Genomic DNA, 12,566 nt, shown 5'->3' on the forward strand with positions numbered 1-12,566 from the left:
CCATCCCATAAATAAAATCGTTTAAAAAGGGCACAGGATTTTTTATAGTATAAGCCGGTAAACAAGCACACAGATCACCTGATGGTAAGCAATCACCGCCGCCCATGGACACCCAAAACACTAGAGGCGTTACAAGTGCGTTGCCTTTTAGGGGTTCGGGATTTAAGGGTGGTTGCGGAAACGGAGTTTAGGAAGATTGGGAAGGGGGTAATTGGGTTTTCTATAACCTTACTCACACAACGAAACACAATGCAAGCGTTGTTTCACGTCCGTTTTCTGTGAGGCCGTGGTATCCGGTCGAGTTGACCGGTTCGTGGCGAAGCATGGCTCTCCCACACTTAAAATTTCATTCATTTGCCCACCTGTCCCATTAAAAGGTGGCCCACAGCTTAGCCATTTCATCACCTGACCAATACAAAACTCGACCCACTACACAGGCAATACATACTGTTATCAGTAAGTACCTAAGTGACGTGTGTAAGTAGGCAGGTCAAGTAATAATCGATGACGTCACTGATAACCGCTGCGATGCCGTCATGTAGATGACTGTGCAGTATTCTTGTCCGGCAGGTGTGACACTGTGTTGGTAACTAGCAATTTTCACGTGGTTTCGCCCGCTGTTCTGCTTCTATTGATGGTAGCGTGATGTTTTAGTAGCCTATAGCCTTCCTCGATAAATGGACTATGTAACACAAAAATAATTATCCGATTCGATCTAGTAGTTCCGGAGATTAGCACGTTCAAACAAACAAACTCTTCAGTATAGAGTATAGATAGGTATAGATGTAATTTTTGCTTTAAACAAATATAGTAATGATGATGACTGACACGGAAATGTGATTCTGACGTCACGTTTCATTTTATTTTTATACATTGTTGTAATGACCGCATTTTTAAAGTTATTTGTTCATGTCATCAATATTGTAACGTTTTTTTAAATCGTTGCCACACTCTATTTGTGTCCATATTCTATCCGGTGTCGTAGGTGTGTTTACAAATATACAATTTCACATATGACTATATCTCTGCCTACCCTCATGGGAGACATGAGTGATATGTATAAAGGTGCTCCCAGACAGCAGTTATATAACATTAGAGACTGATTTAACATTTGTGTTTAAACAAATTATAACAGTAATTGTAGAGTATGTTACACACTATTGCAAATGTTATATTGTTACACATTGTTGTATAACGTTATATAACTGCTGTGTGGGAGCACCTTAACAAAGAGTTACTCCATGTGGGAATCAAACCTGCTACACGTTGTGCGGCAGCCAGTTGCCCAGCCACTTTTCTTCTTCTTCTTCTTTACTTTCTAATGAGGAATTTCGTCATAGTAAGTAAGGTGTTGAAAATAAAACACATAAGGTAAGGTTAGCAACATTATTTTTTATTAAAATGTTCATAGAGCAACGCATTTTCACATATAAAGTAGTTACAAAACTTAAGAACTATGTTTCTAACACTAATTCTGACAGAAAGATGGAACAATACCTAACAAGTCTGGTGGAAGACACAACATAGGGCTTAGTACGAGTTTGTATTACGTTTAACGAGATCGAAACGAGAGCGCGTTCGACGCTGTGATTGGCCGGCTTGGATAAACCAACCAATCAGAACGCCGAACGGTTACTTTAAAAGTAAATCAAACTCATACTAAGGGTACAATAGCATTTAACAACTAGGGGGCTCGATATGTCTAATTTTTTTTTTCATATTCCCGTCTTCACCCCTATTTAATACATTTTACTTTTTCAAACATTGGTATTATTTCATCGTTCTGTCAAGAAATACTATACAGGGTTATTTGTAAAACACCGGTGGCCTCTCAGGACTATATTACTGGCATCATAGACAGCAACTTTTGTTCTACGACTTTTTACAAAACATAAAACATTTACCAAAAACAAACCTTCAATATTTCGTTGTCCTATCTAACACATTTCAACTTTGTATTTTGCTGTACCTACATAGGTACAGTTCATGCGCCCCCGCCGCCCTTACCCCGCTCCCCTCGCTATTGTCTTCTTTTGCTTCGCATAGACTTCGTAACATTTAGAGGGTTGAATTTAAATATTTTTATTTTTGTGCGATGAATTAAAATATGATGAATTTTTAAAAGTCATAGAACGAAAGTTGTTGATTATGATGTTAGTAACGTAGTCCTGAGAGGTTACCGGTGTTTTACAAATAACCCTGTATATGAATACACATATAATAAATGAAGCATTTGAGAAGAGAAACAATCGGGAAATCACAGCCTCTTCCTTACACAATACTTTGCAAAGTCATACAACAACTTTACTATCGCCCTCTCTTACTAACAGCGAATGAAAGAGAGAGACGCCTATATATTGAAATGTTAGCAAAAGAGTGATATTTTATTTTGATGTTTAATATACAAGAAAATAAGTAATTATGTTTTTTTTTTATTTAAAAAGCTTACACGCTATTTGTCATTGTTCTATACTTATCGCATTTTTATTTAAATTTGATATTTTTGGTAACATCTACATATAAAATCGTCATTAATTTGATGAAGAGCAGTGCACATATAAAATTTTATACATATTAAGGGTCCGTTCACATAAACCGGCTGGAAGCGACCTGAAAGCTTAGTATGAGAGCGAGTACGCAATCGGCTGCGCGAGTGATAAAGATCACGCAATCGGAACCTATCGGCTGCACGATCAGAGTCTATCAGCTCCTGTTATTTCACATCAAGCACCTTCAAGCATTCTTAATGACAAAAGCAGTGCCCATGACAAAATAAACCTTAATACCGTTTTATAATAATAAAAACTGTTTTCAACGCGACAAAAATCTGCTCTCTTCTCCCAGCCAGTCTGTGTGAACGGATGATAAAAATCACTTTTTTCCCAATTATGTTATGTTATGAGTCCTAAATAACAGTCAAATGATATTTTAATAATAAATATTATATAATATATTTTTAAGTCTGGCAACATTAATCTAATTTTCTATTGATATTGTCATTCGAGCACATATATGGTTAAATTATGAAAGTGATCTTTATTCACATTAATATAATATTTGTTTTGTTAAAAATATATTGTACATATACCCATAGTACATATCAAGCATGTTTCCCAAAAAAATATTATTATTTAAACATTTTTAACTTTACAGCAAAATAATTATAATTATATTGAACACGCAACTGCACAACTTAAGCTGTGTGACTGGCTGCTGTCGCGGGTTTGATTCCTGCATCTGGTAAATTACCATTATTTTTACACGGAATAGGGTAGCTTGATATGCTGGTATCTGAACTATTAGTAAGTTTATACAATTTAAAGTCAAAATAAATTAATTTTACACATTAAAAGCACTTTCTAACTCTTTACTTCATAAGTTAACATTATTCATAGTTTTGGCATATCACATTTGATAGAAACACTTTAGATGGTAATATGAACCTTAATTTCTACAGCATAAGATACAAAATTGATCAAATACATGAAAAAAAAATGTTTGTCATGAAGTTAAAACGAATGTGTATTTTATTTCTACGTGAATAAAGTTGATTTTCGAGTGCTATGTCATTAGAAAATATACATAATAAGGTAGTTAATGAAAAATGAGCTTTATCACCTTAGCATTAGAGTTCCTAATTGTCAAGCATAGAAGTTGTTTTGATTTTATGTGTGAGTAAGGGTGTTACCATACCTATCGATCGATAGTCCATCGATGCCATCGATCGACATCGGTCGACATTGATCGATTGGTGTGATAGCTTTAATTGATCGACGGATACCGGTCGACTTACCAATCGATCGACTGCCGGTCGATGGCAGCGGTCGGTAGATTTATTATATTCCGGCTGGAATCTATCGATCGACATCGACCAATCCATTCCACCATCGATCGATGGTATCTATCGGCTATCGATCTATTAGTGTGGTAGAACCTATCGATCGTCATCGACCAATCCATTCCACCATCGATCGATGGTATCTATCGGCTATCGATCGATTGGTGTGATAACACCGTAAAACAATTTTAAAACTTATTTATAATTAATTCGAAACTAAAATTAAACTACTTAGTGACGTCACTGTTTTGTTTTTAAAACCTTAAAACAATAATATTTAATAACTTATTTATCATACAAATATATCTATCTCTGTCTAACTTATATGTACTTTGTATATGTAAGAGTGAGATGGAGAATGTGTTTATATTTTGTCATTTGAATGTAGTTCTATAATGCTAATAATACTTTTTGTTGTCAACTATATGTATTGAACATTAGGGCATTTTAAAATGAACCTTAACTTTTAAGCCATAAGGATGAAAACGGCATACCGTATACATAAGATGGGTAGCACGTGATATGTCTTCAAGATTCTTTGGCAAGTCGTTTTCATCCGTATGTCATAGAAGTTAAGGTTTATTTTAAATTGAATTAGTATCAGTATCTTCGCCACGCGGTTTGCGCTGGGCATATCATGTCAATATGAGAAGTAATGTTGTATGTACACATTATATTATTTAGAGTCAATGTATACAATTTCTAGAGTGTTTTTTTATGGTATAGGTCGGTAAACGAGCAGACGGATCACCTGATGGTAAGCAATCACCGCCGCCCATGGACATTTGAAACACCAGAGGCGTTACAAGTGCGTTGCCATTTGGGGGTTAGGAATTTAATGGTTGTTGGGGAATTGGGGAATGGGAAGATTGGGAAGGGTTAATCGGGCCTCCGGTAACCTCAATCACAGCGATTGCTTACCATCATCGTTTACCGCCGTGTAAATCATTTGTATGCAACTCTAAACCTATCATTAGAACTTAAGACGGGATATTTACCATGTTTATTTATTTCGATGAGTTTCCGACATATCATTCGTGATATAAATAAAAAAATATTTTTTATGTTATCGGCTTACTCACGTAACTGTTTGACGAGGAACTCGACTAGTTTCAAGCCATGCTAGAGGCTCATATTCTTCATATATATACGTAGTACGTACAGTAGCAGCGCGACAATCGCCGCGTCGTGTGTCGCGGAATGCTGCTCATGAATATGAGCCTCTAGCATGGCTTGGAACTAGTCGAGTTCCTCGTCAAACAGTTACGTGAGTAAGCAAATAACATGATAATTAATGGTAAATATCCCGTCTCAAGTTCTAACGATATATGATCAGTTTGAAATCTCTACAATGTACACAGTATACCTAGAAGGTGTGTAGACTGTCCCTGTGCACGTGGTACCTAGAAGGTGTGTAGACTGTCCCTGTGCACGTGGTACCTAGAAGGTGTGTAGACTGTCCCTGTGCACGTGGTACCTAGAAGGTGTGTAGACTGTCCCTGTGCACGTGGTACCTAGAAGGTGTGTAGACTGTCCCTGTGCACGTACCTAGAGACTGTCCCTGTGCACGTGGTACCTAGAAAGTGTGTAGACTGTCCCTGTGCACGTGGTACCTAGAAGGTGTGTAGACTGTCCCTGTGCACGTACCTAGGGACTGTCCCTGTGCACGTGGTACCTAGAAGGTGTGTAGACTGTCCCTGTGCACATTGGTACCTAGAAGGTGTGTAGACTGTCCCTGTGCACGTGGTACCTAGAGACTGTCCTTGTGCACGTGGTACCTAGGGACTGTCCCTGTGCACGTGGTACCTAGAAAGTGTGTAGACTGTCCCTGTGCACGTACCTAGGGACTGTCCCTGTGCACGTGGTACCTAGAAAGTGTGTAGACTGTCCCTGTGCACGTACCTAGAAGGTGTGTAGACTGTCCCTGTGCACGTACCTAGGGACTGTCCCTGTGCACGTGGTACCTAGAAAGTGTGTAGACTGTCCCTGTGCACGTACCTAGGGACTGTCCCTGTGCACGTGGTACCTAGAAAGTGTGTAGACTGTCCCTGTGCACATTGGTACCTAGAAGGTGTGTAGACTGTCCCTGTGCACGTACCTAGGTGTGCAGACTGTCCCTGTGCACGTGGTACCTAGGTCGTCTATAGTCAGCAGCATGTTGAAGGACAGGAACTGTCGGTGTGTACAGTATACCTAGAAGGTGTGCAGACTGTCCCTGTGCACGTCGGCGACCTAGGTCGTCTATAGTCAGCAGCACGTTGAAGAAAGTGTGTAGACTGTCCCTGTGCACGTGGTACCTAGAAGGTGTGCAGACTGTCCCTGTGCACGTCGGCGACCAGGTCGTCTATAGTCAGCAGCATGTTGAAGGACAGGAACATGGCGGTGTGTACAGTATACCTAGAAGGTGTGAAGACTGTCCCTGTGCACGTCGGCGACCAGGTCGTCTATAGTCAGCAGCATGTTGAAGGACAGGAACATGGCGGTGTGTACAGTATACCTAGAAGGTGTGCAGACTGTCCCTGTGCACGTCGGCGACCAGGTCGTCTATAGTCAGCAGCATGTTGAAGGACAGGAACATGGCGGTGTGTACAGTATACCTAGAAGGTGTGCAGACTGTCCCTGTGCACGTCGGCGACCAGGTCGTCTATAGTCAGCAGCATGTTGAAGGACAGGAACATGGCGGTGTGTACAGTATACCTAGAAGGTGTGCAGACTGTCCCTGTGCACGTCGGCGACCAGGTCGTCTATAGTCAGCAGCATGTTGAAGGACAGGAACATGGCGGTGTGTACAGTATACCTAGAAGGTGTGCAGACTGTCCCTGTGCACGTCGGCGACCAGGTCGTCTATAGTCAGCAGCATGTTGAAGGACAGGAACATGGCGGTGTGTACAGTATACCTAGAAGGTGTGCAGACTGTCCCTGTGCACGTCGGCGACCAGGTCGTCTATAGTCAGCAGCATGTTGAAGGACAGGAACATGGCGGTGTGTACAGTATACCTAGAAGGTGTGCAGACTGTCCCTGTGCACGTCGGCGACCAGGTCGTCTATAGTCAGCAGCATGTTGAAGGACAGGAACATGGCGGTGTGTACAGTATACCTAGAAGGTGTGCAGACTGTCCCTGTGCACGTCGGCGACCAGGTCGTCTATAGTCAGCAGCATGTTGAAGGACAGGAACATGGCGGTGTGTACAGTATACCTAGAAGGTGTGCAGACTGTCCCTGTGCACGTCGGCGACCAGGTCGTCTATAGTCAGCAGCATGTTGAAGGACAGGAACATGGCGGTGTGTACAGTATACCTAGAAGGTGTGCAGACTGTCCCTGTGCACGTCGGCGACCAGGTCGTCTATAGTCAGCAGCATGTTGAAGGACAGGAACATGGCGGCGGCGGACAGCAGGTGCCAGGCGTCGTGCGAGTCGTACAGCTGCAGTACACTGCACTGCGCGTTGTGGCGCCGGGACTGCGCCGGAGTTTCCTGCATAAAATCATAATAATATCAATGTTTATTTTATAGAAAAAGAAATCCTCCTGTGTCGTGCAAACAAAAATATCGACGATTGAGAGGATAATTGATCTAATTGAGTCATATTATACATCATTTGATAGAGAAAAAATCCATGATTCCGTGATGTCGTCCGTCAAAGATACATTTTAAGTGTGGGAGAGCCATGCTTCGGCACTGCTGGGTCGGCGGAGTGATACCACGGCCGAGCAGAAAACTGACGTGAAACAACGCTTGCGTTGTGTTTCGTTGTGTGAGTGAGGTTACCGGAGGCCCAATTACGCCTGTGACACTTAACACGGCAGTCGGTTGCCCAGACAGAGTGCCAAAAAATATTTGATACTCAATCTCAAAAAATAGCAGGATATTTACTTATTTTGGAAAATAAGTCTACAAAAAGCACGGTTACATGACAATGTATTTTTTTGGATAGATTATATCGGTACTACGATTAGACGATTAGATTAAATTCTCTGTTATTTTACACTATAATCTACCTCTGTACCAAATTTCATTCGGTTCTGTTCAGTAGTTTTTGTGTAAAAGAGAAACAAAGATACATTTTGTTTTTTTTATAATGTATTATTTACTTTGACGTTCAAAAGTGCCATCCCAGTCTATATGAAATAAATCATTCTGACTTTGACTTTGACACACATCTCAAATCCAAACATCCTTTCGCATTTATAACATTAAAAAGTTCCGGAGCTGCGGACTACTTAGCGGGTTTACCGGGGCTCCGGCTAGAAAAGCAGGAGTAGGAACGGGGTGGTTTTTAGTCAGTAAGAGTCTGACACTCCCTCTCATCTCGCCCAAGGCGAGAAAAATTATTGAAAGTTTTTACCCCCTTAAGGTGCTCCCACTCAGCAGTTATATAATGTTATACAACATTGTGTATCATTTATAATAGCATGTAACATACTCTACAACCACTGTTATAATTTGTTTAAACACAAATGTTATTGTTACACATTGTTGTATAACGTTATATAACCGCTGTGTGGGAGCACCTTTAATAAAAAATATTGGAACATCTACTAACCGACCACTTAGTCTTGGAATCCAGGAACAGCCTGAGCGCCGCGAACCATGCAGCATGCGCCAGCAGCCCGTACATCCAGGTGTAGGGCGCGAGTCGCTCGCGGTGCAGCAGCTTCAGCGCCACGTAGAACAGCGTGTACAGGATCGCGTTGCCCATCAGGATCGCCAGCAGCTGGCGGGCGAAGTCCTTGTTTTGGACCACCGCGCTACGAGGGAGACACAAAATATAAATATTACACACACACACACACAACGTCACGCCTTTTATCCCCGAAGAGGTAGGCAGAGGTGCACATTACGGCACGTAATGCCGCTATACAATGTACACCCACTTGTCACCATTTGTGTTATAAGTCCCATGTAATAGGGGGTGAGCCTATTGCCATATACTGGACACAATTCCAGACTCCGTGCTACTACTGAGAAATTTTCGAAAATCCGAAAAAAGCCCAGTAACACTTTGCCCGACCCAGGAATCGAACCCGAGACCCCTTGTTTGACAGTCCGAGGCAATATAAGTATCGTATGGGGAAACCCAGCGCCGGCGTTAGGGGCGGCGTGATGGGGCGATGGCCCAGGGTGACAAATTCTGGGGGGCGCAAAGGTCTGACGTTGGAGTCTCTTGCATCTCCTGGTGCAAACCCTCAGAACTTTGAGGTTTAGTTTTAGATGAATTTTTTGAGGGTTTGTGGTCAAGGATCCAGAGTCACTCTTCGCCGACTCTAGGAAACGCTAAAGGAAAGATGAAATTCTTAATATAATTTTACTTGGGATCAGCAGAAAACTAACACTTGATATTGCTTCCGTGTGCCCCTTACGCCGGCATTGGGGAAACCTCTTATATATTTTGACCACATATTAGTTATCATCTTGGCTGACGATATACGAAAAATGAGCGAAATAGGCCCAGTAGGTAAGCCAAATAGTGTATTATTCTTTTTGGGCTAATTTGAACACTCTTTACAAATACGGGATACAAATATTTTGTAACTGGCATGTGGAGTCGTAGCCCGGTTAAAATAGACGAAATTAAGCCTTGCAAACTTGGCATAATTGGCATAGAGCAGAAAATTGGCAAATATCATGCCAATTTTGCATCAAAAATCCCCATCGATCCTACTTTTGCTAAATAATACTTAAGGTCAAATTAGGGTATTTTTTAATTTTTCTCGAAAATGCAAAGTTTTATCGTAAAAATATGTTGAATAGAGTATAATTTTCTACAAAAAGCTTTCAGCTCAATGCGAATTATGTCAAGGTCAAATGTCTATCCAGATAGACATTCTCAAATCTCACTAGCCCGGTCCAGACCGGGTTAGTGAGATTTCAGGAGATCTTTGTGTATTCAAAGTTAGGCATTTTGTTTTCGGGATTGGGGTTCGTGAGTGTAGGAATTGGAGGACAATACATACTGCGTATATAAACGGCGTATGCGAATAAAGGACCAATTATAAGTAGGTTGATTCAGATTATGTATGTAGTATGTAGGGAGAAGGTGGTTGGGATGTTTTGTGTATTCAGGTGGGAGGACCAGGAAAAGGAGAGGAGGAGGGGGGAGTGCGAAGTGTATTGAAGGGGGAGGGGTTTTTGTACATGTGGTGATTTGTATGGGGGTATGAGGGGGAGGGAGACTATGTATACGTGTGTGTGAGTACCTGTAGATGGCGAAGGCCCAGTTGGCGAGGAAGGCGAGCGCGAGCAGCGCGGCGCGCGCCGTGTGCGCGGGGCGCAGCGCCCGCAGCCGCCGCGACCGGACCGCGCGAAAGGCGCGGGCGCACGCTGACCATTCTGGGACAATATAGGTACTCGTTAGTACATAGCAAAAGTCAAAGTCAAAGCATTTATTTCAATTAATCCTAAATAAGACACTTTTGAAACGTCAAATTGAATTGTCTGTCAGTCTGTCTGTCAGTGAAGCTAGGCGAATTACACAAATGTATAGAAAGTACTACAGTAACATCTCGTAATTTTTTTTTTTTAATTTACAAATTCACATATACAACATTACTGCTTACAACATTACGTTATACATCTCTGCTTCAGTAGCATATAGCTTCACTGGACGATTTCATCACCCGGAACTGCGGACTGCCTTTTTTTTAATGGGACAAGCCCGCAACTACCTCCCATACCGCTGCACCTCCTGTACACCAGTATCTACAGTAGATACAACCATGCAAACACTGAAGTCCTGCCTCTGCGGATTACCTAGCGGGTTACCGTGGCTCCGGCTCGAAGAGCAGGAGTAGGAACGGGATGGTGTTTAGTCAGTAAGAGTCTGACACTCCCTCTCGCTTCACCCAACGTGGGGGAGGTCAAGTGATGATTCCCCCTATAGCAGGGTTCCCCAACTCACCAAGTTTTGAATCCCCCCCCCCCAATAGAAAAAAAAAACAGGAGAAGCTATTATAGCGGGGTTCCCCAACTCACCAAGTTTTGAATCCCCTCCCCCACCTTCAAATTAAAAACAATAAAAGTTATAATAATGGCTGTTCCACTGACCAAGTTTGAACCTGCCGGCGTAGTATATCTTGAGCGTGAGGATGGAGACGGTGAGCAGGTGCAGCACCGTGAACAAAACTAAATAATCGCTGTACTGACCAAGTTTGAACCTGCCGGCGTAGTATATCTTGAGCGTGAGGATGGAGACGGTGAGCAGGTGCAGCACCGTGAACAGCGCGGAGAACGCCGCGCTCGGGTACAGGATGCCGAATAGACCTGGGGACAAATGTACATTTATATAGGACTTTTGTACATTAGGACTAAATTATGGACGATTTCGGCAACCACAACTAAACCATTACTTTACTAAAAGTTACTTAGCGTGACGTAGTATTTCAATATTTTAATGGCGCATCCACACATGCCGCCGGCTTATGCCGCCGGGTTTCAGACCGCCTTGCCGCTGAATGCAGGCCGCCGGCTAATATAACAATATTTTTACACCCAACCAAAAGCCGCGCGTGCCGTAGGTAAAAGATGCAAAAGCCCTGCCGCCTGCCTGGATACGCCATTAGTGTGGGCTCGCCATTTTTTTTTTTTTTTTTTTTTTTATGGAATAGTAGGCAAACGAGCAAACGAGTCACCTGATGGTAAGCGATCAGCGCCGCCCATGGACACCCGCAACACCAGAGGAGTCACAGGTGCGTTGCCGGCCTTTGTTCTTTAAAAAGGAGTATGCTCTTTTCTTGAAGGTTTGAAGGTCGTATCGGTTCGGAAATACCGCCGACGACAGCTCATTCCACAGTTTTGCTGTGCGAGGCAGAAAGTTGCGCGAGAAGCGCACAGTTGTGGCCTGCCAACCATCTATATGGTGGGGATGGAAATGCTGTCGTGTGGGTCGATGGCGAAAAGAAGCGGCAGGAATAAGACCAAACAATTCCTCAGAGCACTCCCCGTGGTATAAGCGATAGAAAATGCACAATGAAGCTACATCTCTACGCATTGCCAAAGTGTCAAGTCGGTTTGAAACTTCCTGACACTCAACAATCCGAACCGCACGCCGCTGAACGCGGTCCAGAGGATGAAGCTGGTACTGGGGTGCCCCCGCCCAAAGATGAGAGCAGTATTCCATATGGGGCCGAACTTGCGCCTTATATAGAAGCAGGCGATGGGCTGGAGTGAAATACTGCCTCGATCTGTTGAGCACACCAAGCTTTTTCGAGGCTAATTTAGCCTTATCCTCCAGATGACCACGGAACTGGACGTCGCTCGAAATGTTGATGCCAAGTATTCCAATACCGGCTGAGGCAGTCAGAGGGGTACTTTGAAACTGAGGTGAGACGACCAACGGTAGTTTCTTAGCGGTAAACACGCAGACCTGTGTCTTAGTAGGGTTAAACTGGACCAGATTAAGTTCACCCCAATCTGAGATTCTCTGCAAAGAAGTCTCGATTTCTGACACAAGTCTGTTTCGGCTTTCGATGACGTTTTCCCGAGAAATGTTAGCGCGGCCGGTATAATAGGCATCACCTGTACTGTCATCCGCATAACAATGAATGCCGCTGATTTGCAACATATCATTGATATGGATGAGGAACAGGGTAGGTGATAGCACGCAGCCTTGAGGGACACCTGCGTTCACAGACAGAGAGTCGGAGCATTCCCCGTCGACAACGACCTTAATGCTTCTGTCTGTAAGGAAGCAGGAGACCCATTCGCACAATTTCTCGGGAAGCCCATAGGA

General features: G+C 42.9%; 1 protein-coding gene across 50 annotated transcripts in view; it reads right to left on the reverse strand.

Moving 5' to 3' along the window:
- Positions 1-1,372: 1,372 nt before the first annotated feature.
- The window catches only part of LOC118280242 (SID1 transmembrane family member 1), a 45,671-nt gene continuing 34,477 nt past the window's right edge, over positions 1,373-12,566 (reverse strand). The window contains exons 17-25 of one of the 50 annotated variants that reach the window (XM_050702134.1): positions 10,982-11,098; positions 10,036-10,168; positions 8,382-8,586; positions 6,336-7,312; positions 6,136-6,235; positions 5,707-5,740; positions 5,589-5,616; positions 3,935-5,386; positions 1,373-3,854 (exon numbers count right to left, since the gene is read on the reverse strand). In XM_050702134.1, the coding sequence (XP_050558091.1) occupies positions 7,136-7,312; positions 8,382-8,586; positions 10,036-10,168; positions 10,982-11,098 (632 nt within the window). In that variant the 3' untranslated portion in view covers positions 1,373-3,854; positions 3,935-5,386; positions 5,589-5,616; ... (1 more) ...; positions 6,136-6,235; positions 6,336-7,135. Of the gene's footprint in view, positions 3,855-3,934; positions 5,645-5,678; positions 5,775-5,802; positions 5,837-5,864; positions 5,903-5,982; positions 6,032-6,135; positions 7,313-8,381; positions 8,587-10,035; positions 10,169-10,981; positions 11,099-12,566 lie in introns of those variants that run through there. The other 49 variants (XM_050702131.1, XM_050702126.1, XM_050702122.1 and 46 more) reach the window with 49 other exon arrangements.

The sequence above is a fragment of the Spodoptera frugiperda genome, chromosome 21 (genome assembly GCF_023101765.2).
Source record: "Spodoptera frugiperda isolate SF20-4 chromosome 21, AGI-APGP_CSIRO_Sfru_2.0, whole genome shotgun sequence".
NCBI classification, from domain to species: domain Eukaryota; kingdom Metazoa; phylum Arthropoda; class Insecta; order Lepidoptera; family Noctuidae; genus Spodoptera; species Spodoptera frugiperda.